This window comes from Grus americana, chromosome 6 (genome assembly GCF_028858705.1).
Source record: "Grus americana isolate bGruAme1 chromosome 6, bGruAme1.mat, whole genome shotgun sequence".
In the NCBI taxonomy this organism is placed as follows: domain Eukaryota; kingdom Metazoa; phylum Chordata; class Aves; order Gruiformes; family Gruidae; genus Grus; species Grus americana.
In genome coordinates, this window is record NC_072857.1 from 11,772,756 (window position 1) to 11,799,923 (window position 27,168).

A 27,168-nucleotide genomic window follows, 5' to 3' on the forward strand; every position below is an offset into this window, starting at 1 on the left:
AAGGGCATATCATGTCTTGTGGTGCAGCTGAGCTAGTGCCATGTGCTAGCACTGACTATATTCCCTCTAGACTCAGAGTCCCTTGGTGTTCTCCTGGATCCCTTCTATTTTCCCAGGGTAAGTTTAACTTGTAGCAAAGATTCACTTAAAAATTGGTCCTTCCATCCAGAGAAAACCTCACGCTACCTACTGGAGACAAAACACATGCTGAGAATAAAACACCAACACCTCTGTTTTGTCGACAATTTGGATATTTCCATTTGGAAGAAGGAGGTTTCTCAACATACCCTGTGAACAGGAATGGTAACACACCCACTGCCCACCACTCAGATAACCTCCATCCCCACCTCCCTACTCTCTGAACCTCAGATAATTTGATGGCAAACGCCCCTCGGCTATCTACAAGAATAAAGAAACCTCCCCAGCATCAATTAAAGTTGAAGCAACTTTTTGTTTTGTCTCTTTGTTCCAGCTCGGCATCATTAGGAGCAGGTCAGCAAGATGGTCCCTTTGGATTCAGAATCTCTTCACTGTCAACATTAATTCAGCTCTCTGTCATAGTTTACACATTGGAATTTGTTTCAAATGAGTAGAAACCATTCTCTGTATCTTATCAGGTTTATAAAAGAATTTTTCACCTCTGTTATTTACCCAACATGCGAACTGTCTGTACAGTACCCATCAAATTAGTTCTTCAGAGGTGCCACCAAAGCAAAATGGACTAAGGGCTTAGTCTTCCCTGAAACTTAAAAAGATAAAAATCTTATGTAACAGCTAGTGAGATGTACTGCACATTTATAATGAGGAAAAATAAAAGAGGTTTTTCAATACCCTGGAAGTAATAAACCATTTTATTTATTTATTTTACACCAGACTTATTCATAATACTTTAGAAAAGTTCCAGACAGGAACTAACATTTTTCGTGCTGGTCAGAAAGCATTCATATGGAGCGCGTTTTAAAAATGTGTTCTATTGTGTGCAATTCAATTCAGGTTATCCATAATCATAAGATTTAGAAAGATAACTTTTTTTATTTCTGGCTCTTATTAGGTGGCCACATGTGATCTGACATAAATACATGTTAATGACGACTTACAATGAGAGATCTGGTACAGAACAGTATTCCCACCAGAAATCTTGATGCCATAAAATGTATTGATTTTTAGGATGTAGTAGATCTCCAAGAATATTGCATTCACATGAGATACTGACTCTATAATCAACATCTGCCAAATTTTTTACTATAAAAAATCCTGAAAGCTTTCTAGTGTGTTCTTTATTTAATGTTGCCAAATCCTTCCCCTTCTCTATCCAATCCACTTTCCTCCAAAAATCCCAAATCAGGCCCCCAAAGGATAAGACTGGACATAATATGAGACAAAAACAAGGATCAGAGAAATTCTCTTTGAGCTGTCTTTTGATCTCTCTCTGCCTGCTATCCTAGAGTCCCAGTTTTGTGCCAAAGCCCAAGCAGCAGGATCTGGGCACCTGCCCCCACCCCTGGAGGGATGCCCAGCAGGGCCAGGCAGCAATTCACACTCCCCTCACCATCCTCATCCCAAAATAATCTCTTTATTTTGTGTCCCTATCCTGGCACACAAATCAGATTCTGCTCTGTGCTCTGAAGTATCTTGTTTTCTGTCCCACGTTTACATGCGACTACATAAAAACTAAATTTACAGTGGTTAAATGACCTAGTGACCCAATTACCAATCCCAAAGCGGGAGGACACACTCTAGTGAGTTGACTGCTATTTCAGCGTGGCTGCACAGCCCTGGCTGTGCTGCGAGGCGGCTTCTCTCCCATTTGGTTTTCAATTCATGACAGAGGAGCAGAATGGCAACGGAGCCCATCAATCGGTGTGCACCAAGGAACTGTGCTTTGGCACAGATAAAACTATGAATCCTTTGGGCAAGGGCCTGGCACTGGGAGGGACAGCCTGCCACCCCGTGAAACAAGTCAGCAATGGTTACTTTTTACAAAGGAGCAATGGTGTGGATGCGTTTCTGGCTGGGCGGTATTTGTTTGAGCCACTTCTGTGGTGGGAACAAACACCTAGCCCTGATTTTAAAAAGGATTCAACTAGGTCCATTTTGAGCCTAAAACAAACCCCAGAAGACAAGAAAAAGTAACACTGAATTTGTAATAGACCTCTCTCCTCCCTTAATAACATCTATTTCAAAGTAAAACCATGGAGCACTACAGGTCTTAAGTCCCTCTTGCACGCAGATTTGATGTGTGGGCACTGACAATCCAAGTTCTGGTTGTCAATATAAATCCTGGCCACAGGCAAAACAACCAGGAGCCAGTCACCCAAACCTAGTGCTCTCAGCCACCTCCTCTCCACACAGAAACACCCTTCATCCCATCAAACACTCAACACATTCGCTTCAGCTCTCAGGTTGACACATTTAACGTGATGGCTGCGCTTTCCATTCCCTGATATTAATGAGTCACAAACGCCCTTTTACGCTGTACACTTCTGCAGCAAGCCCTAATACTACTCCGGGGGAGGCAAAAGCAGGCTCTGCTCTCCATTTGCTGTATAGTTGTGGCTCTCACTAATGTCATGAGGAGTCACCTACGCTGCACAGAAAAAAAACAACCCTTACGCATTGAACAAAACACTCTAATAATAACAAGGACTGCATGTTAATAGGGCACGGCATCACTGGAGCACATAGCGGTTTCTATTGTATTGGCTGCATACTAATACAGGCTACCATGCTAGACAAACGTGCACATCCTCACTGACAGTTCGAAACACCTCCTGTCTCACTCCCTGACTTCTCGCAAATTCTGTAATTTCTTTCTCCCCAAACAAGCTTCATTTTAAGCGTAGTGACATGAGAAGGCTGATTCTGCTTGCTTTTCTCGCATCAATCTTAGAATTTCTCTCCCTAGCTCAGCAGAGGCAGTACAGGGAGAGGAACCTGAGCTTTTCCATGTGGTAGTGCTCTGAACCAGACGCTAAACAAAGATGCCTAAATGCCTCAAACCATATGCCATTTCCATAGTGACACAAACCAGTGCTTTCTTGGGGCTTGGTTATGCAAAACCAGACCTCACAGACCACAGTTCTGGAGGGCAATATTAATGGCTGGATTACACGCACTGAATCAACAAGTGAATTATTTATACACACGTGAGGATTTTTGTCCCTGTTCACACACGTGTAATTCCAAAAGACCTCTATAAATCCACTGATGTTGCCCTATTTCTATATAAGAGAAACTGAGATCCGAGCTCTATCCCAGGGAAATAAATTTTAAAAATAGGTTTATATGCAATAAAATGTTGATTGCATACTTTCTATTTATATATAATCAGTATAAAACATTTGCAATAGTCTCATAATGCAAGTGTAGTTTTTAGACAACTTAAATGCCTGATGTGGGAATAAGAGGACATCCTTCATCTGGACAGCTAGGGACCAGTGATAGGAAAAGAAGAGAGGGACAACCAGACTGCCAAGCAGCTTCTCCACAGCACAGATACAGCCAGAGAACTGGCTTCTCCACTCTTTAGGACACGTTAATTATAAGCAATTTCTCTGAAATTGGAAGTGTGGTTTTGTTCTAAACCTTGTGCAGCAGAGTGATCAATCGGACCCAGTTAGTGTGTTTCCAGAACATTTGTACAATGATAATGAATACCTAAACCCCATCCTTGAAAATTATTTTGCTCTGTTACTGAATACCAATCTCTTTGATACTGGCTTAATCTATGTGAAATTTCCTTTACCAAATACCTGCAAAGCAGCACATTTGTAATTTAAAGCAACATTAATACAGTTGCTGTGACTAACGTTGTGCTGTTCTAAAGACATCGCTGGCTGGCCTGGAGGAAGCCGCACAGCCACAGGGGCAGCTCCTTCTACTGCTCTATGACAAAATCAGAAAGTAAAAATGCTGATCAGATTCACAGCATCACCTTTCTCCCCATGAGCCCCCCAACAATAAATAGCTACAAGAAATTGAAGTACTACTACACCATCATTGCAAATGAGATTTGGACATTGCTGCAATTCATCTTCCTGAATCAATAGGTACAGTTTGATAACCCAGTGACCTGCCAATAAGAAGAGCACAAAGAAAAATGGTCAGAGGGGATCAAAAGCCTTTACATGACAATGGTTTTCACCAACAGACACAGGTCAGTCAAAACAGCAGTGGTTCATCCAAGTGTTTTTATTTCACAGAAATAAGGTAAATATCTTTTGTTCCAGCTGTAAGTTTATTCAGTTGAAACATCAGTACAATACTGAACAGTTTTTTAGTATGCATGTTATGTAACACATCAGTGTTACAGTTTCCCAACGTTCTCTGAGAAATTTATGGACTTGAAAAAACAAATTCCAGGGTTTTTCTTCTTTAGGGTATCTTGGCTTTCTTTTCTGATTCAAAATGAAATGAATTAAAAAACCTCAGAATTCTCCACACAATAGAAATTCCATTTTCCAGAACCTCTAGAATTAAAAATACCTGTTTCTTAAATAGCTTCATTGTTCTCCCAGCCTGCCATGGGAACAGCATTTTGCATTTATAGGCAAATTAAAGGAACATATTTTAAAGACACACAAATAAACCTACCCAAATAAACCAGTGATAGGAAGCTAGCTCCTGGTAATTGTCAAAAATGTATTGTGTTGCCAAGCCTTGAGATTTTATAGGGAGAATTTAGATTGTGAATCACGCTGCAGGCAGCTTAATGAAAATATCCAGCTGCCATGTCATTTCGGAAGAGAATAGGAAAGAAAATCACCTTTAGCTTGAGGAGAAATACACTGAAATGCAAACTCAGAGACATGGCTTAATAGGCACAGCTCTTCAAGTGACTGCCAGGAAGATTTCTGTGCCGTTATAGGTCATCTCTGAAAACAGGTTCCTCATTACCACTAGACCATGGAGTACCAACAGCCACCAATTCAATTACCTTCCCAAAGTTTGGATAGCAAGAGTAGCCAAGACGGTCTTTCAGTAACCCCTGCTAATGAAGTCTCCATGGGCATATCTAGATCACGCAATGGAGCATGGTACTCATATCCACAGCGTACTCTGAAGAGTATCACAGTTCCTCAGGGAAAACATGTCTTACATGACCTGCTTCTGACTTGGGTCTGGCAGTCAAGTCCCCATAGCATTCCATTTAACACCGTTACACTGCTCAGCCCTTCCCAGCCTTTCTGGTTCCAGGCTCAGGCTGCGCAGAACGGTTTCAGTATCTCTGCCCTTGCAGTGCTGGTATGTCCTGAGTCACCCAGAAGCTGCTAGGCTTCATGCAAAAAGTTATACTATTGCTTCCATGATAAACTATCTGGCTCTTCAGCTATGCTGTTAGAAGTTTTTAGATCCAGAAGTCCCAAGATAACCTTTGCAGACAACCCAGATGTAGGCAGTTTCATTCTTCTCTGCTGCCTGTGACTGCCAGATGCAGCCTGCTGCCAGCCAGGAGAAGAAACCAAGAGTTCTGAAGCCCAGAGCTCCTGCACCATGGTGCAAAGGCCTGTGTAGTCTGCTGCCAGTGGGCATTTTTTTCGTCTTTGTGTAGAAGCGAATACATTTAAATAAATGAAGTTAACAGGAAACTGCAGATTACAGCTTCAGAACTTGCTAATGTCCATGCAAAGGATTATGAAGATAAGAGTAGGGCTGATTTTTTGTTGCCTGTCTCATGGTTTTGTTATTTTTAAAAAGATTTGGCATTATTGAAACCACAGTTATTATTGCTAACTTTGAGCATAGTTCTTACCAGAACTTCTTCTTAATTGTCTGCTTTCTCCCTGTTTTGGTCTTGTTTTTCATCCTACACTGGATTTTAGTCACCCAACCCAAAGGGAAAAATCTAGTATGCCCAGTGAGCTACTCCTTTCAACAACCAGGTAGGTCACAAGATTTTAAAAAGTAATAATAATAATTTAAAAAATAATAATTAAAAAAACCACCCTTGGGCAACACTCCCTAAGTGCTCATTATCAACATGGGCTCTTAATTTATGCCTCGCTGGTTTACATCAGTACTGAACTTCATGCCGAACTTTAGAACAATGACATCCAACAGAGCTGGAATTTGTATGGGAAAGCACTAGGTTTTTATCCTGAAAGCCAAACAAGTAGCTGTTTGCAATTCAGCTTTGGCTTGACTATTCCATTACCTCACCTAGTTTTAAAGCTGTTCCAGTAAAACTATGTAGGACTATGAGACATCACAGAATACCATTTTTACCTGCAGGATTTCTTACTGAATCCACTGGATATTTCACATGACAAACAATTTAATCATATTTTTCAACATATTTACACTTAAAGTTCTTTTTATCTCCAAGAGCTTTTTGAAAACTCTGCACTGATGGCATTTTAGGAACAGTACAATGGAGGAAGGGAATACTCTAGACAGGCACACTGGAGCACAAATTGCTTCTCAGATGAAGAATATCACCTGATCTTTGATGTCTAGTAGATGATACAGGCCCTTGGCTTTCAAGGTCTCATCTGAAAGCCTTCCCTTGCATGAAATACATTTACTTCCCTGAGAAGAATAAAAGGAAGGGCAGAATCTCAAAGGAACTATATATGTACACATAAGGTTAACTTTGACAGTTCTAAGCCAGTGTTCAGGTGTTTAATCATCACCTTCCAAAAGCTGTCTTGGAGGAAAGCAAGCATAGATACCCAGAAACAGGAAAACTGAATAGTTTCCCAAACAGCATACTGCAAAGCTCAGCATTTTTGCTCACATTTTGTCTGGCTCTCCTTCTTTGTAATAACTCAAGAACAGTCCAGTGCATTGCCCATATACCTTGGCAAAACAGATCCCATAAAACTTTCAAAGTCAGGAATACGGGCTCCAGCCATGTACCTAAATCAAAACTGGTTTAGTCACAAGGCCTGAACCGAGCTGCCACACTGGAATTACAGACAACTCCCACGAACTTTGATGGCCACAGCTCAGCCTCCAGTCAACCTTCTTAGTGCGTTTGGTTATGAGAGACAACTCCACGCATTTTGAATCAAGGTTGTTCAGAACGCATGCTTTGTTGCATGCTGAAGTTGGGATCTGCCTTTGGACTGCCATGAAAAATACACAAACTATTGCATGCAAACACACACACAAGTACTAAATACAAAAGCTGGTTGTAGCTGTGAGCATAACGTGGCCCAAGATCCTTGAAAGCAGCTCCACAGATCCGAGAGCAGCTTATCCCATAAACACAGATGACAAGCACCACCTTGCATTAAAGCATGGACCGCCCAGCTTTGCATTTAAAAAAAATTAAAAAAATAAAAAAAAATAGAAGGGTTGTTTTTCTGAGTGACCTTGAACAACGTGGGTTTTGGCAGGGGTGTAAGAACACCAAGGGGACAGCGTGCGAGCCAGCTTCCACTTCTGCTTCATTTCACTCCGAGACAATGTTTGGTTAGTTTGGATTGGAAACATCAGCTCTGTTTACCGTTAGCGGAGCTAAAGGCTTTTACAGTGCGTTGCGAGTGCCATCTGCAGGCTGAAATACGTACTGGTGGGCATTTGCACGCCAAAAATGCAGATAAACCTGCCCGATAGGAAATCTTAACAGCACATCTCATGGAAAAAGCTCATAAATGCCGAAAGCCTACAGAAATGCTTGTTTCAGATCATTCAAAGCACAAAACCACTCAGTACTGCGGCAGCACGGTGCAAGGGATTAACAGAGCAGTTTCCCCAGCATCTTTCCTAAGTCTGCACCGGCACAAAGGCGGTGATGCTCTTTGTGAAGAAGAGGAGGATGTCAAGAAGGCCATCTTAACCTACAATTGCTGGGAATGCCAGAAGAGAAAATGATCTGTGGCTGCCCTCTTCATATACAGAGAATAGGAGAAGGGTTTCCAACACGCGCAGCTCAACTCTCTAGTGCTAAAGTGTTGGGAGATTTTTAGGAACGCAAGCCAGTTAACAAAATTTTCCAACTGGTTTTCAGGATAAAAACCCTGAATAAGGAAAAGTTAGAGAGTCTAAAGTGAGAATATCTTTGGATTTTTTTTACAATCATAACTAGGTGAACTGTGGTTACCTGATTAACACAAAGTAATTCCAGATAAGCAAAGAGGCTCTCATCGCCGGAACATTGCAGCTACATCTACAGAGTAGTATTTCTTTGGCGATATCTTCCTACCTACCTCATCGATAAGCATGACTACTCTATGTCACTGTGTGGGAGGCACTGTGCCTAAGGTTGGCATTTTCAGGATGGCAGTCTGTGAACAGTATCAGCACTGGCTGAGAAACACTCACAGGTATATATACAAGATAACAACCTCCTTCCCAGGAGCTCAGGCTTTTTAATCCAAATTCAAACATTTGCCATCTGTGTGTTCCATGTAGAATAAATACAGTCAGAAAAATTGCCACAGCATTGTCTAAACAGCAGTTATGAGAGAAAGGGACCCCAAATTATATTTCCTATTTCCCACAATGCAGTGCTCTAAAATCACTGACATTTTCCAAGCACAGCTGTATGCAGGAATGTGATCTATTTGGGCCATGCCTGATTGGATCATTACATCCAGATTTATAAATCTGTGGAGTTTCTAATCAGACATAGAGGGAGCACGTTCCACCTCTCAATCTAGTGCCTTGGCAGGTCAGTCAATCAGAGCATTTCTCAGCACAGCAATCTCAGATACGCTACTCTTCTCTACATGCAGTTAGGCAGCATTCAAAAACATGAATGTTTTGCCCACTGTTGAAAATATCAGGAAAACTCATGAAAATTGGTTCCAGTCTGACCTTTGCAAATGCCTTCCTGAAATAGTAGGAGATAAGAACAAATATATCAGAGCCAAAAGAAAGTAGATTTTGGAGAATAAATTTATACTGTATGACTGGCCAAGTGTTTTTTTCAGAGAACTGCCAACAGCAAATACTATTGCTTATACTGTCAATCCACCAGGTATGTCAGCCCGACATTTTTTATTTTTTAAGAAAAACAAACACAACTCTTTTTATTCTCATTAACACCAGTAATTAACATCGTGATGAGGGAATTGGGCAAACTCATCAGGAGTTTCAGGATCTTAGCACATGTATTTCATTATATGGCTATTCTGGGAATAAGCAGTGCTAGTTAACCAGCCTAGCCATGGCAAAGATATTCATTATCTTGAGAAAAATTACAAATTATTAAACTTAAGTTAGAATTAATTAATTACAAATCAACTCTAAAGAGTTAAGCATCAAGAAAGGAATTAGGAAGAATAAAAACTGGTCATAATCAGAATGGGGAGGAGATTTATTCCCTAACCACAAAATCGACCTCACTAGAAGCTTCTGCAGGAGAACTCCAGGTGTGATAAATTTATAGCCTTCCCTCTTACCCTCACTATTACTCTTTCCAAAGCAGAGTGTATTATATTCTTAAGTCCTTGACCTCGGATAAAGCCTGAGATTCCTTTCACTTCCCCTCAGCGCATGTCCCCGTGTCCATTTGCCAACACCACATTCCAGTGTCACACTGCAGACAGGCCTCATAAATTAGCAATGGTATTCTGGTGTGAATGCACCAGAGGGAACTATTCCTGTCAAAGCCAAAGCAGAAGTAACCAAGTTTGACTTGTGTCAGTTATTTCTAATTAGGAGGCACCATAAACTTCATACTCGGAGTGCAGAACCAATCATGACTGTTCACAATTGTCGAGGCAGAACAATGAGATGCTTATTGATGATATCACATAAGATGTAAAAGAATCAGATTCAGAGGAACCCAAGAGATTCTATACCCATGCAAACTATACTTTTCTCTTCCTCCATCCTCCTCCCAAACATTCATCTTCATTTGAACACATACGGTCATCCAGTGAACTAGATTCGTACACCCTTTGCTCTGAATTCAGCCTCATGAAATGAATGGAAATGTGTATAAAGTTATCCACAGACAGACATGCTGATATAGTAGAGAATGAGGACTAACAACAGGGTTAGAACAGTCTTAAGTGAAATAATTCTATTCTGACTGACCCTAGCACCTACACATGCAAGCTGCACATCTGCAAGGTTCCTAAACCCTGATGAGGGAATGTATCTCTAAATTGCATCATCCAGTGGAGCAAGCTGTTGTTTCCATGTGCAGTCAGTTACACAGCTTGCTCTCATCTCTGTTGTCAAGACCATGTTATTTTTCTGCCTTTCCTTACCTCCTCTTAATTTGTTTCCTACACCTCTAGTGAGGTACTATTCAGAGAAGGTAAAAAAAGAAAAAAGCTAACTGTGATCCAGAAATTATGAAGCTAACATGACATAGAGAATGGAGATTCAGAAAATATTAACGCCAAAAAGGACATTAAATCTAGTTTCAGCTCCTTTATATTACATGATCTTCATTTTCATTCGTTACATCCAATAACAACTGACCCAAGCACATCTTCTGGAAAGGCACCTAATGTTGATTTCAGGATGAAGCCTCTCACTAACTTCTGCTTTTGGGTGAAGCTCTGTACAACTGCGGTTTGCAACCTCCAGCCTAAGGTCCATTTTAATAAATTTGCAAAAGGTAACTCTAGAAATTTAAGCCTATTGCCAGAAGACTCAAATCCACAGGAGGTCCTATGAAATTTTAGAGACCCACCAATCTAGAACTGCTGCTTTCAGGCTGTGTGATTCGTCAATGGTATGCAGAGACATCCCATCACAGCTGAAAGGTAACACTGAAGTTCACTAGTGAACCAAGCAAGAGAGTATTTCACCAAGGGCTGAACATCTAATTAAAAGAAGGGTGTTGGCAAAGTGAATGGGTCCAAAGAAATAGGTAACAAAAGAGATTTAAGGGATTGGTCGATAAGAACATGCTAGGAGAATTAAATATGTTTAACATGGTTAAGAAGCACATAGGAGAAGACATGCTAACATTCTACAGATATTCCAGGGTTGTGAATTCATCTCCTTCCTTGGTATTTATCTCCTTTAAGGGAGATAAATAAGACTAAAGGGATATAAACAAGGTGGGGGGAGGGAGATTCAGAGAAATATAAATTGAATATGAGAGAGAGTAAAAAAAGAGTATCAAGACAGTAGCTGCCATCAGGCAGTGAAATAGTTTCCCTGCAGGCAAAGTGAAAGAGATAGGTGTCTGTTGCAGGAAACATTTTAAACTAAACTAGGCCAACACATGGAAAGGGTACTACAGAAAAAGCAAAAATAAAGTCTCATACATTTCTGTCTTATGCCATAGTGAAATATTTGAGCAATAACCTGCCTTGTGTGCATCAGGAAGACAAAGCATTTAATCTATGTAAAGCAGAATGTATCAATCAGGATTTTATCTGAAATACCCAAAGCAGAAGTACCTTTACAGAAGATCAATTTCTGATAGAGGATGCTTCGAATCTAAAACAAAAAGGTGTAATATGATCTGACAGCCAGAGCTGAGACTGGATAATTTCTGGCCATAAGATTCTTTTTTTTTTTTTTTTTTTTTTTTTTGGGGGGGGGAAAGAGGGAAAGAGGGAAAGAGGGAAAGAGGGAAAGAGGGAAAGAGGGAAAGAGGGAAAGAGGGAAAGAGGGAAAGAGGGAAAGAGGGAAAGAGGGAAAGAGGGAAAGAGGGAAAGAGGGAAAGAGGGAAAGAGGGAAAGAGGGAAAGAGGGAAGCTGTTCAGTCCCTTGAAGAAATTAACAAAGGTCCTCTTTTTTTTAAAGTTTATAATTGAAGGCAAGATGTATGTTTAAGCATCTACTATGACCATGCTTTGAGGAAAAGTTATAAGCTTTAATGTGGAAGCTTTTGGCTTCATACCAAAATTCCAAGACAAGCCTTGCTTATGCTGTGTTATGAGGAAAAAAATATAAATTTAAAAAATTATGTCTACCTGTAATGATTGCCTCTCATTCCCAAACAAACAAAAACCCTTCCATGCAATACCCTGCACTCTCGGACACAGTGGAAGTGTAGTTGCTCTTACTGCAAACACACTCTAGTGTTTCCCCTGCTTCTTTACTAACTGCTGCTTTTCACCTTATTCTCAAGGTCCTCAGTTTCCACTGCAGCAGTTACTACTGATTTTTCTATTGCTGTCATTCATAACCATCCTTTTCTATGTCCCAACATTTCGCATTACTGTCCTGGGAACTGCTTGTAATTTCTCATAGGCTTTGAGACCTCCCTCTGACTCAATGCAGTGATTTTCTGATGATAAGTCCTGCTGCTACCATGCTCTTGCAGTATGCACGCAAACTTGCAACCCTGCGAGACAGCATCCTAGTCAGCTCCAAATGTTTGAAGAGAGTGATGTGAATGTACAGGCCCCCAAAACAGCAATAATTTTTTCTCAGTATACAAGGGGAGTAACAAAAAAATCAAGCCAGAAAGTAGAAGTCTCTGATTCAGACTCTTACCTGTGCTACCTCTTCAAAATCATCATGTCTTTTCTGCAGCGCACGTGCTCTGTGTAGCGACTTCCCCACTCCTGTATGTTTACTCAGAAAGGCTTCTCCGTGATTTTCAATCCAGTCCAGTACCTGACAGAAAAGAAGAACATCCAATTACCTCTCTTGTCTCAGCAGCACGGAGAAATTCTCAGGGTGAGGATAAAACAGCTGAGGAGGTATTGCTCTGTGCCTGCTATGGCTAAATACATGCAGATCTGTCAAAGTCCATTCCAACTGGATAGAAGATAAATGTTTATAGATGTTAGTGGCAAATTTGGATTACTGGATATTTACTATTCAATTTATTTTGAAATGTAGCTTAGTTATTTGAGCCTGGCAGATATTAAATGTTTACTTTCACATCAATGAATTTCGGGGAACAGGAATCAGAAATCGAGAATCTTTTACAACAAGAGCCCTCCTCTTAATTGCTCCTGAAAAACAGTGATAGCTGATTTCACACAAACAGCAAATTTCAATGTGAAACATCTTAAATGAGTCCAAAAGCATGATGGAGGAATCAATTAAAATTTATTTTGATATGGGGAAAAAGCATTATCAGAGTAACTAGAATGAAAAGGTTAAGAATCCTTCACTGCAGGCCAGAAAACATTGACAGGATGCACCTTCCCCGCCTTTCAGGTTTTCAAATATAACCTTATGCAAAAGTGGTGAATCTGATATTCTGAGAGCTAAAGAGGACTTTCTTTTAAAAATAGATCAATTGTATGAGCACCGTCCATTTGGAGCTCCTTCTCACAGTAACACTGGCACTAAAATTTAGGTCAAATTGTTTCGAGGTCTACTACAAGCTGGAAAAAAAAAATCCTCACTGCTACTGATGCTAATGGACTAGCAAACAGTAGCTGGTATTTCTGTCGTGCTGAAGGGAGAAGACACCACAGGCATCCCCCAGGATAGTGATACTACCACCGAGTTCTGCACCTGCAAACGGCCTCAGAGCCGCATCCTTCCTTTGTGCGGCGCTGGGGCATGAGCAGTAAGCGTGGGCCCCGGTGCTGCTGGGCAGGGGCTGCAGGACGCCCTGCAGCTCGTGGCAGCTCAGCCCGAGAAGGGCTCTGGCACCAGGGCACAGAACTGGGGCAGGAGAGAGCTGTTGTGCAAGAAGCTGCTTGTCTTGTGTGGGGCTGATAAATAAGCAGGTATTACTAAGCCTAGAAACCTGAGACTGGAAAAATGGAAGATGTGATTATTTTTTTTATTTCAGGCAAGTAAAGTTAATTCATGGCTTGATTGTACAGAATCTAAACCACCTGGGCTTTGAGTCTTTTCTGTATTGTAGATCCCAAGCATATTTTTGTAAGAAGTTCCAAGTACAAACAAAGCCTTATACACATATACTTATTACCCAACCCTATTTCTTTGCTGGAAAAAGCATTTTTTTCATTAATATTTTGTGCTTAAAAGGTATTTTTCATCCACAGAGTACAAATCATTTTGCAAAATGGGGTATCAAAGCACTTTACATCCTGCAGGGACAACACATATTTGGTATAAGTATCACCATGGGAAGGAGGAAGCAGGACCGGGTGTTGGCAGTTCAGTCATTGATTCCTGCTTCCCTTTCTCCGATCAGTTTGTCTCCCATTTGCTCTGGGCAGAGAATCCCAAATCACAGAGCCATTGAATGGTTTGGGTTGGAAGGGACCTCAAAGATCATCTAGTTCCAACCCCCTGCCATGGGCAGGGACACCCTCCACTAGACCAGGTTGCCCAATGCCCCATCCAACCTGGCCTTGAACACTTCCAGGGATGGGGTATCCACAACCTCTCTGGGCAACCTGTTCCAGTGCCTCACCACCCCTACAGGGAAGAATTTCTTCCTGATATCTCACATAAATCTCCCCTCCTTCAGCTTAAAGCCACTACCCCTTGTCCTATCACTACATGCCTTTGCGAACAGTCCCTCTCCAGCTTTCTCATAGACTCCCTACATTCCTTCAAACTGTTTGACAGCCATGTACCAGCTTGTCTGCTAAGAGCTCTTCTGCAATATATTCTTGACCAAGGAATCTGTATATAACTTATAATAACATTAATTATTGGAGGGTAGCATTTGTGTCATTAACAGTCTGTAAATAATTCCATTAACATCCTCTTGTCAGGAGTTTTCAATTTATCTATTAAAAATGGAACCAGATCAAAACTCAATATATTGGGCTGCTTTAGTCACTGTTAGATGAGTTGAGAGAGACTGCAACTTTTATTTTATAAATGAATTTTTTGTTACATGCTTCGATTCAAAACAAGCAATACCACATGCGATGCCCACTTTAAACACAGATGAAAACAAACGCAATGAATCTAGGCCAGAGTACTGGTCAACATATGGATACTTCACTTGCAACAAAAAAAACCCAGACAAACAAATTGCTAGAACATAAATCCACGGGCAATAAACCTTTGTTCCAGGACTCATCCAAGAGCTGGCAAGTCCTGCACAAAGTCTCATGTTGCATTTGGGTAGTTATTCCATATTGCCTGCGCAGAAGGGCACCACTTGGTGATTCACCAAATCCTTCCTCTAACATGAAAGCTTCCCTCTGAAGTCATCTCTGCAGGTATTGATTAGGTTTCCAAATCCTTTAGTTTATAAAATTAGATATAAAATACACCTTGAGGTGACCAAATTGTATATCCACTTAATAAATCAACACTACGTGAGCTGACAAAATAAAAAAAATAAAAATCTATAAACCATCCACTAATGACACTGGCTGTAACACCCTATTTGACTACTTCTTTCCTATGCCTTTTCCCTCCTTAGAGTTTCATGTCTCAGATTTCATAGACCCTATCTACTCTCAAAAAAGTTCTAGTTCAAATTGTTCCATAAAGTCTACTTCTGCCATGATTCCCACAAGAAACAAATCTCCACTTTTTAAATAACAACTTGCTTAACAGCATTTTCTGTGGCTGTGAAACCCATGTTAACATATTCGATCACTTGAGTCTTCAATGCATTTTTTTTCCCCACTAGCGTTCAGTGAAATACATAAATGCTATAATTTCATTTTGCATAGAAGGGGGGGAGGAAGTAATACATCTATTAACAGACTAAGTGAAGTGCTGAGGTGTCTCAGGAAGTTGGCAGAAGCCAGGATGTTAGCATGAGGCTCTGATAATCTGATAGCCCTAACGATCAGAAGAATCCTCGGCATTTATACGAGCAGCTAATAAGTTTTCCTTATATAAACCATTTGCCATCTAATAAGCTCACAATAACTTGAAAACATGGAGAAATATTGCATCTTTGTTTCCATCATACAAGGCACAGAAAGTTTGCACTAAATGAGGAGCTGAGGCACGGAATAACTGAGTGAGCCAAGCAACAGCAAGAACATAAATCTGGATGGATACAAAGCAATTACTCCCCAGTGAAAACAATGAGAAATGTTAAGCAATGAGTGTGTGGAAAATGCAGGAACAACTCTGAAAGGTCACAATTAAACCTGAAATCACCAGCAGTTGTAAACATCTACCTGTCAGCATGTTTGGAGAAATTCTCCCTTACCCTGAAGAAATGTCTTTAGAAGTAGCATAACTGGGTAATAATTCAAGATAAACAACATTTGAATTGAGAGCATGGACTGTGTAACCTAACTGCTGAAAATCAACATCCTGAGACAGTCAACCATTGAATTTACAGTGACTTAGTTCAAATAATTTAATTACTCCTTAAAAACATAAACAGCTTGAAGATGCTGTTAAAAATGCAGTTAAGAGTGTTTTCCAAATCACATCTTCAAATTGTCTAATTGTCCTTTCTTGCCAAGCTATTTTTTTTCTTAAAACAGCTAGAGAAATACTAGTCATGAATTCTTTGGAATGAAAATACTGTGCTACAGATAGATCCATCATTTGAGGTGTTTCGTGAACATAGAAAATATATTTTCTAACTCCAGGATACGGCAACTCACTTTCTAGTATGCATTTACTACTGCACTTCCAGTAGTTTGAAAGCTGCTTGGGACAGGGGCCAGGACCTCCCTCCTGCTTTGCAGCTCCTAGCACAGTAAACCCTGATCCTGCCTGACTGCAATTTAAATCCAGGCTAACCGCTGTGTGGACACACTCCCCACGTAGGACAGCATTTTCCAGTTCAGGCTGCTGCCCAGTAAATAATACTACATTAATAAAAACATAGCTGAGTTCAAACTTCAAGGCACATCTCCAAGCATGGGTGAAGCTGCCCCTGGAATTACCTAGGAAACTTTATAACTCACAGACATCTTCTGAAAGGATTGGAGGATGATAGGCTTGGTATTTTACCTTCACCTGTGGGAAATTCCCTTCCCACACCTTACTGACCCAATTGCTATTGGTGAGTTGACTGGGGTAGCTGTTTCTGCTGTTTCGCTGCCCAGTCCCATGAGATGTCCATGGGAGGAAATAAATGAGCTCCTCCGTTTACTCTGACGGTAGCTTGCATGGGACCCCAGAAAGTGTGCATGTGAGGCTAGGAGGCAAATTATGAAGCTCCATCCAGAAGATGGAGATTCATAATTGTGTATTTAACTCCCAGATAGTAGAAGTTCATGCAGCATCAAGCTCAAAAGCATAAAATGTTTGCTAGGAGCCTGTTAACAGAAGGAGAACATAAACCAAATGCTCAAGAAGCACTTCTGATGTCAACAACGTTTATTGGCAGGAATGCTGCAGGATACACGCATGTGTTAAAAAGAAGATGTTAATATCTCTTTTTTTATTTCACCTAATTTAAGATCAGAAGTGGCAGGAGCATTATTTTCATTCTATCATGATGTGCATGTCCTGTCTTCTTATCTCCTCAGGGGCACAATTACACACACAACAAAACAAGCAGCAAACCCAGGCCACCAAGAAAATTAAATAAAACTCCAGTACAATTACAGCAGGCTGACTGTGCCAGCTATTACAGTCATTATATGGCTGGATAACCACAAGATTCAAAATGCTACCTGGAGGAAGAATAGCCATAACTGTCCCTTTTGAACGATCTGTGTAACTGCAAAAATAATAATAGTGGCAATTCAGACACGTTTTACCTGAGCGCAGCATCAGGAAGAAGCTTCTTAGAAAAGAAACACTTCCAGAAGCCTCTCCACACTCCTTTTTGCTGATGATCAACTCTTGCCTATGAGAAGTCAAAGACCTATGGCACACCTGAAGCAGCAAAATAAATACTGCCCAGGTGAGGTCAGGGGAAAATGTACTTGGGAGTCCATTTGCAGGGAATAGTGATAGTTTGTATGGGACAAGGCAGGAAAACGTGGGAAGAAAGCAATGGAAGAATAGTTTTAAAGGAAAAAGGTTGAAGCAGCAATCAGGCAATAATTAAGCAATGTTCTGGGATGATAATTACTCTTCCTCTAGACTAATTTGTATGATGGGAATATGGCAAGATGATTGCATTAGTGCAGTTAAGGTCAATTCTTTCAATAGCTTAAAAAGTTAATTTGATTTTTAAATATAAAAAAAAGCAGTGGGCACCATCTTTGAAGTGCAGACTTTTCAATGTAGCTCTTTGAAAATGAAGCCTCTTTCTGTTGTTATCTTTCCTAATCAGTAAATGTGAAAACTAAGCACCACCTCATAACTTTAACTTTAATTTAAAATCTCCTTGGGAGCCAACTCTTTCCTAGCAAGTCCCCATGCTCTGCTCCAATTTTATATGAATACAAAATGTGAAAGGAGTAGTAAGTCCATTACTTTAAGGAAATATCTGTTGTTGAAGTTAGTTGAAAAACTTCCGCATTTTCACGTCTTTTAAACTGTATTTATTTTATCAGCAATGAATGCAGATGAAATGAGAATGACTTGGAGAAGAACACAGAGGTTTGCTCAAATACACTAGTCACTGAACCCTGCCCTTAACCCATAGGAAGGAGACGAGAAGTGTAAGCTGGTGATTAAACCAGCATTAATAAGATGCAGTGTGTTGTGCGAGCTGTGATGAGGCACTTCAACTTCTGCATTTGACCCAGGCCCGTGTTGAAGTGTTTGATTGCTGCTGAGCAAGATGACCCACTGAAGAAGCACCTTGGCCGAGGGAATCATTAATCTTTGTTACTGTAAGACCCACTGTTGTTGCCATAGTGACTCTTAAAACTATGTTACTCTGAAAACTGAAAATAAATTATACCATTTATACTTTACGCAGTTAAGAGTCAGATCTTGATCTCAAAACAGTACAAACCTGGCATAACTCAAAGGAGACAGATTAACTCTTTGGTAACTCTAGCAGAGTTGTAATAAATTCCAGAGCAATTCCAGTGAAGTACACCCAATTTATTCAGCTTTAAGTGAGGCCTCATTTCAAATAGGTGCCTAAGCATTGCCTAACTTTAAACACATGGATAGAGCCTCAAAAATCTGCTAGGCTTATGCCAGTGAAAGGAAGCCAAACAGTATCAAGTTGCCACTATGCGCACTTTATTGCTTGCTCTTGAGATACTATGGGCTAACTAGAGTTCTGGTGTGATACCAGGAATTCATATAGCACTTCAAAACTTGTGGGTTTATAGTCTCATCACCATTTCCACTCACAGGAATCAAACCTTATCTTTACCTTTTCTGTAGCTGCTATTATGAATGCTCAATAACTCCAAGGCCTTGCACATCTGAAATCCCTATTCCAGAAACTCTGCCTTTCCCAACCATGCTTTTTTGTAACCAGGAAGCGTAGTTACAAGGTTCATGTTTCAGATCATGCTTTCATAGATACTTTAGATCCAAAGTTTATTGTAAATGTTTTGTTATACTGCACAGCAACAAAATCCGATCTTTTCTGTCAAAGCCCTTCAAAATTGTACAAGCCTAGTTTGCAACACCGGCTGAATTAGAATTTGCAAATACAAGACAGAGAATCTCTTGGTGGAAGATTTTCTTACAATAGAAGAACTAGAAGCTACACATCATATATGTATTTATGAGCAATACAATTCAAAGTAGGCATGCTCTCAGGATACCCACAAACCACTCCCTTCTTGGGAGGTAAAAGGAAAGGGCCTCTGAGCGATAAAGAGTGCACGTTTGCCAGGGAGACCACTGAATCTCTGGGTGGAGGCAGTAGCCAGTGTCTATCCATTGCAATTACATCTGGTCCTGGAATCGTCATTCTGTGCAGGCTGGTGTAGGCAGCCCAACCCCTGGCCTGCTACCAGGCCCTGCAGGAGAATTTGGTGTCAGCAACAGCACCAGGGAAGACAGTACAAACACTGACAATCAGAAGAAAAACAAAACAAAAAATCCCCCCCAAACCCACAATAACTCAAAGAGACTTAATAAATCCTAATCCTTTTTAATGAATAAAATGCACACCAAGTCTGACTTAAATTAAAGTACAGTTTCTTTGTTGTATTCCAAATCATTGCTGAAAATAGATTTCTTTTCCCTCCTATCCCTGGCCCTGTCACAGCAGGGTAATGTCAAGTAAAGGTCTAGCTGAGAAAATACACCAAAATACAAAGGAACTTATCCTCTAGCTTTTCCTGCTATTATTAATGGTTTATAATAGAACCCAAAACAAAACTCAGCCATTCTCATTTGTGGTTTTTACCTCTTAATAAAAACTGAGCTGCCTTTTTCACTTCTTTCTTCATTATAATTTTAAGATGGTCACATAGTAAAATATTTTAAAAAACATTTTTTTGAAGACTGGAATCACATCTCATGTTTAAACCAGAAACATCATCTTTGGCTCCCATGAGACTATTTGTAGTTTCACACTGTGTTGGGTTTGTGTGGCAAGATTTTGGTAGCGGGGGGGCTACAGGGGTGGCTTCTGTGAGAAGCTGCTAGAAGCTCCCCCTGTGTCTGATAGAGCCAATGCCAGCCGGCTCTAAGACGGGCCCGCCGCTGGCCAAGGCCAAGCCAATCAGCGCCTCTGTGATAACATATTTAAGAAGAAGAAAAACACTTGGAGAGAGAGCTTCTGCAGCTGGAGAGAGGAGTGAGAAGATGTAAGAAACTCTGCAGACACCAAGGTCAGTGCAGATGGAGGGGGAGGAGGAGCTCCAGGCGCCGGAGCAGAGATCCCCCTGCAGCCCGTGGTGAAGGCCATGGTGAAGCAGGCTGTCCCCCTGCAGCCCATGGAGGAAGGATGAGGGGGTGTAGAGATTCCACCTGCAGCCTGTGGAGGACCCCACGCCGGAGCAGGTGGAGGCACCTGAAGGAGGCTGCGGCCCGTGGGAAGCCCACGCTGGAGCAAGTTCCTGGCCGGACCGGTGGACCCGTGCAGAGGGGAGCCCACACCAGGGCAGGTTTGCTGGCAGGACTTGTGACCCTGTGGGGGACCCCATGCTGGAGCAGTTTGCTCCTGAAGGTCTGCACCCCGTGAGAGGGACTCCATGCTGGAGCAGGGGAACGATGAGAGGAGTCCTCCCCCTGAGGAGGAAGAGGCGGCAGAAACACCGTGAGATGAACTGACCGTAACCCCCACTCCCCGTCCCCCTGTGCCGCTGAAGGGGGGAAGGTTGAAGCCGGGAGTGAAGTTGAGCCCGGGAAGATGGGAGGGGTGTGGGGAGGTGTTTTAAGAGTTGATTTTATTTCTCATTCCTCTACTCTGTTTTGCCTAGTAATAAATTAGATGAATTCCCTCTCTAAGTTTGGTCTGTTTTGCTCGTGACAACAATTAGTGAGTGATCTCTCCCTGTCCTTATCTCGACCTACAAGCATTTCGTTATGCCTTTTCTCCCCTGTTTAGTGAATGAGGGGAGTGAGAGAGCGGCTCTGGTGGGCACCTGGCCTCCAGCCAGGGTCAACCCACCACACACAGACATCTATATCAGACTCTAAAACTTTGTGTACCCACCAAAATCCACAGCAAAGCTTCAAATGACTTGAGTAAATGCGGATCAAAGGCCCCATGTTTGTCAAGTTAATAGGCAGGGGCTAGTTACGCATCCAGCAGAATCGGAGCCTCCGGACACATCCTTGAACACAACGTTCTATTTCCCATTACACAACTTCTGAACAAATGAAGTTCATAGGACAGCATGTTACAAGCTGCACAGGTTAATACAGATCAGTGCACTCCTAATATATAGATACAGCTCTGCTAATGCAGTTCAGTAGCGGTGGAAGGGAACAGTGCCTTACTCTGTTCACTCTCTTTGGTTAAGCATATCAAATTATGAAAGACTTTTAAGAAATAAGCAAAAAAGCAACGAGGACTTCATATCAAAAGCAGACTGGAATTTGAGTGATTTGGTTCAATGCCCAGCACTGCAGTTCAGCAAATGACTCAACTTCGCATTTCTGAAATGACATTAACCACACTTACAGTCAAAACAAGCAAGACCGACAAAGAAAGTGTTTGGAGTAAAAGCTGCCTTTAAGTTTTTACAGCCTCTAGCAATATGTGGCTCCAAATTTGGTTGGGGATTCTAGGAACCTTTTTCAATACAGGAAGATACTGAAATATCATAAATACTAAACAACTGTACAGAAGCGAGCAGGCAATCCATTGAAAGGCAGGGCCTTAAAATAAGGTGTAAGCTGCTCCAAATTCACTGTGGCATAATTGCCTAATTGCTGAGCATATAGCTATAAATCCATAGCTTATCCTGTCCGTGTGGCAATGACTAATTCATCTTCAGAAAATAATAGAGCCAGCCAAACAAGTTCTTCTATATGTCATTCAGCTCAGATGGTCAGTCATAATTGTCACTTCTTTCAAATTGGCTTGAGACCTAATCAGTGTATCCCACAATCACCAAGCAAGCGAGCAGAGGTTTCAGGGTTGTTTGGGGTTTTTGTTTGTTTGTTTTTTCTTTTAAAGAAGAGGTAGAATTGAATGAACAGAGCTACACTCATTAACACAGCCTGAGGACTGGACAAGAAAGATGAATTTTTATACTACTTCAATCATTTTTCGAGGAAGATCTCTTAAAATGCTACAATGGACAACGTCCCCTGAAGTCAGTTAAAAGTCTGTCACCTCCATTTTGCCTTTCCTTTTCACCACAACCCCTCCGTGTGGTATGTATGCACTCTGCTATGCCTAGGTCTCTTTCAAAAGCCAGAGAACTAATGCAGCTGCTATTACATATGATTTTTTAATCACTCCCTGCTTTTCCCCTCTAATTGTAGTTATTCCAAATACTACCACATAATTAAAGAGGTCTTTTCAAAAAGAAAAAGCATGCAGTCTCTTTTACCCTTGGAGGGAAAAGCAGCCTTACAGACCTATCAGTATTTTGCTGCACAGTGCAACTAAATTAACAAGGAGAATTAAATGCAGAGCCAATTATAACATTTAAAAAACTTCCTTTATTCCCTTGTCTACATTCAACCAAAAAAAAAAAAAAAAGTGCCCATGAAATCAGATTGTAGGTGGTTTTATGAGCTTCCTGGACATTATGTGAAAGTTTCACCTCTGCACAATTTCTCATTTTAACAACAAAAATCTAACCTCTGTAGTTAAAAACCCCACAAGTTTGCCAAAAGCAGAACATTCATTTTCCATTCTTTGCAGCGGGGACAGCCTTGCAAAGCAAAGCTGGTATTAGTGAATGCATCTGAGTAAATTACACAACTACTGAGACTTGTGGGTCCACCAATTTAGAAGAGCATCAGAAGAGTCGTCAATACGCAAAAATACATGCATATAGTCTTCTTCAGACTTCTCGCTGCTTCTAGCACCCACAGATATCCTACAAGCCCATCTGGAAACAGGACTGTAGGAGTTTGTCCAGACAAGACAGTCCCTGCAGCAGGATCCTTATTCATCAACAGCTTCTGCAGTGGAAATCACCACAGAAAAACAACTCCCTCTGGCTAACTCCTTCTTAGCAGCTTCTGTTGCCAAAGTATTCAAAAGCAGTTAGTTATGAAAGGGCTCTGAAGTTAACAGTACAACTAAGTGAAGACATCCTAAATATCTCCCATGGCAATGGCCTGAGCACCGGCAAGACTGTTCTCAACTTTTCTAGCAGACTCTCAGAGGTTCAGTGACTTGCCGATTCAGGCCTTAGTTGCAGTAGCATTGCTCTTCCATTCCCCACCCCTCTCCAAGGGCTTCCACATTACTGTAGACCTGTACAACAGTCACAAATACTCTTGCCTGCTCCCAGATATTCTGCCCTCCCATGGGCAGCATGGCTGCTCATTTCATGTGATGATGGGGTATGCACAGTCTCCCACACAGCTGCTCCAACTTAACTCCTTACCTTTTCACAGGCTTATATGGCAAAAATAGCCTCATGTCTGCTTTCTCCAGATGGCTGTTATGTACCTGTACAGTTCTTCACATCTACAAATATATTATGATGGCTTAAAACTGACATGCATTTGGAGTGAGAATATGTTGTGTTCTGGCCCCATCCACCTTCACGTAAAGAAAAGAGCTGATCCCAGTCACAGTAATTAGGGAGATGCAGAGTTTAGTCATGCCTCTCCCTTGGGAACAGCACGTTCAATTCAGGGCTCTGGCAGAGCTGGCTGGGTGTAGGTTGGGCATTTTGAGAGCAGTACTTGCCCATTTCCTCTGGGCACTGGCTGACATTACACAGCCCCTACCTGCTCCTTCCCGAAATGCTGTCATCTAGGATGCAAGCTCCCCAAAACAGAGTGGGAATACACGTTTCTCTTACCCTGAGAAAGAACTTCTTTCAACTTAACATTGCTTTCTTTTGGTAAACTTCCCATTCATCAAATATATTCCACTTATCTTTCTTGATTAAATGTTTTACTTGATAAAATTTGGCAACTGCCTCTCTAAAAACATTCCAAGTAAGAGAACAATAGACAGACAAATGAAGAACTAATGTTTCTTCCTTAATGCTTGGATTGTTACTAATGTTCCCAGAATATTAAGGAAATTAAAAAAAAAAAGGAAAAAAATAATCTTCAGGTTAAAAAAACTGTTGTATTCTTTAAATGATGAGCTTTCAGAGCAAGTTTCAAAGCTGTGTGTGGGTAGAGAAGCTATAAATAACCATATTTGTGCATGTTCCTTCTATACAAGACACAGAAAAATGTGCTCAGCATCAGCATAGAAAGATGCTGCTGTGCTCTGCATGAGGCTTCTCAAGGCTGGCAGGTAGATTATTTCTTTTGCAGTTACGCTGCTGGTGTTGCTGTTTGTGAGTCTTTTCTCCAAAACTCAGGAATAATACCCGGCACTTTGCTGTAGTGTGATGAATTAGCAATACAACTAATCAGATCTATCAGTCTCTTATCAATGGTAATATTCAGAAATACAGAAACATTTCCTTACCTAAGGCACATGGGAGATGGTGGTTGTTGCTGTCCACAGCACTAGTTAGAACAGTGATTTTGCTCCTTCTGAGGCTAATACACTTTCCCCAGGCCTCCATTTCTTGTCCCATGTTTGTCATTTCAGATCAGTTTTTACAAGGCACAACTGCCTGTCAGTCACGGGCCCCAGGGCTGGGGCCAGCTCTAGTCTTAGGTCTGGCTCCCCTCCATCTGGACTGTTTGCTTGGACATAATCAGAGTTTTCTGAAGGAATATCCCAGGTGTCTCACAGCTCAAGTGGATAGGAAGAATATTGTCCCAGGCAGAGTAGGCATTGAAGCAAAGGCAACCTAAAAACCTCTGGATTTTTTGCTCAAGCAAACCTCCCTTTCATTTTCCACTGTGGTTGTTTCCACCACTGTAGCTTATGCTCTGGAGCTCCCAGGAAGAGAAATACCTGAGCATGCTCAATGTCTGGCCCAGCTTCTTCCTCACGTGCACCGAAGTAGGGGATCTCTACAGCTCATAAGCACCAACAGATGAAACAATACCCTAATTATTAGAAAGCTCTTGTATGCTGAGTTAACAGTGCTCAGACTATGCTATGAACATGTGTACTAGCAGCTTTTTTTAATTCCTCAAATAATTATTTAGCATCTTGTGTTTCCTCCTACCTCTAGTAACTCTATTTTGTTTCTCTGGCATGAGACCAACAGAAAACCAGCATTTGTAGACCTGATAGTAAGTAAGGACACCTGCAGGACCCAGCTGATTTCTAACAGATAGATTTCTGAATGGAAGCTTTGATTTAGACTTCTGAGGTGTTGACCTCCAAGTTGTTGTTAGTAATGACAGCTATCATCACAGCTGATTTTCATGTTTGTGAACACAGCATCACAGTGATTTTCATGTTTGCGAGGAAGAACATTCTGATCCTATAGAGAAATTTGTGCATTTGAAAGTGTGGCCCTTTGTGGCTTCTCAAGTATTTTCCTTCCATATGTTTGCTTCATTTTTTTCTCAGTGGGACTGTCTTTAAAATGTAAAAGGTCCTCAAGAAATACAGCAAGTAGACAGGAGAAAAAAAAGAAGCTATGCGAACTCTTTGGAAAAGTACATTATCCTCAAGTATGTAAATAGAGCAATTGGTTTTAACTCTGCCAGTGACAGATGTGCCTACAGGCTCTAAGACAGGAAACAAAACAAAAGTAATAGAGAGTGGATAAAGATCCAGGAAAAAAAGTACTGTTCATCTCAGTTCCAACCCTGATCTGCTTTATGGCCCCTCTCAGTGCCTCAGTTTCCCTGTCTGTAAAACGAAGAAAGAAATCCACTGATAGATAAATGTCAGACTAAGATAACGATATCATTACTGCGACCGTTAAACATTCAGTGGTAGCTGCTAAACGCTCAGGAAAAAAACCCAACAAAATAAACCCTGAACACATTTACAATGCATTTTTCCAGCTCCAGCTGTAACCAGAGCATAACTGTGTTAGTGTAGGCAGAAATATAATAGTATAATGGTAACTTGTGTGAGCACCTACCTTGGGAAATACACTCCTTGTCTACTCAGTAGCAAAAGAGCAACCTACATGGCTGGCTCCTAATTTCAGTGCTCTGGGTCCTGTCGGGAACTCCTACCACTGTGCTAACCTGAGATTGCTCTCCTAATTTAGATGTGAATTAAGACACTACTGTCTACATTTTGATAGTATCAATGAACCTAAACTGTTACTAGTTTAAACAAGATGTTTAAAGGCAATTAACAATTAGAAAGGACTGATAAAGCAAGGATGAGCTTTACAACAGAGTAGTCTTTAATGCAATCACTATGCTCCAGGCCCCATATAGGCACTCCCCACTGTGCTTGAGTTGTCTGCTTCACCACAGAGAAAACTGCTGATTGACCAGGATATTAAATAAAGCGCTGCTTTAGGTTACTGTTGGGAGCAGATGATTTAATCATCTTGGTTTAACAAGGCTTATAATCACAGCACACAGCAAAAACAGGTTTAGTAAGAGAAGAAATCCCAACTAGGACAAATGGGTCTTGGTACATAGTCTCATCCCAGTAACAGAAAAACTCACCAGGATGGTACAACGCTGCAGCAGCCTTAAACACCCCTGCCAGGGTCAGAGCCCCTTAGGGCCAAGCGTCATGCCAACCCCTAGGAAAACATAACCTTTCCCCATGGGGCTCTGAATTGATTGGAGACTAGAGGCAAAATATAGGAATGCAAACCATGTGGGGAAAGAGAGGTAGGAGAACAAGGATGAAAGAAGTGCCCTGAATGCCAGGAATGGCTATTCTCCATCAGGGACTTTTCTAGGATCTGTTCTTTGTCTTTTAAATAAATAGCCTGATATCTCAAACTTTTTGTCTCCCAGTTTAAGACACTCTGTCAGGCTGTGTGCAGGGAGAAAGGAATGCAGCGCAAGGCTGTGTTTGACCTGCTGGCAGGGCTCCTCTGCCACTGGGTCCTGCCCAGGGATTCAAACCTGCACCACAGCATTTCTCCTGCTGTAGGGCCACTGCAGCATCTCTGCTGCTTGCACTACCTGTCTGTCA

General features: G+C 41.3%; 1 protein-coding gene across 6 annotated transcripts in view; it reads right to left on the reverse strand.

Moving 5' to 3' along the window:
* KALRN (kalirin RhoGEF kinase) overlaps positions 1 to 27,168 on the reverse strand; it is a 518,343-nt gene that overhangs the window by 226,349 nt on the left and 264,826 nt on the right. For all 6 annotated transcript variants that reach the window (XM_054830972.1, XM_054830978.1, XM_054830973.1 and 3 more), the window contains exon 10: positions 12,360 to 12,482. In XM_054830972.1, coding sequence (XP_054686947.1) covers positions 12,360 to 12,482 — 123 coding nt within the window. The remainder of the gene's footprint in view (positions 1 to 12,359; positions 12,483 to 27,168) is intronic.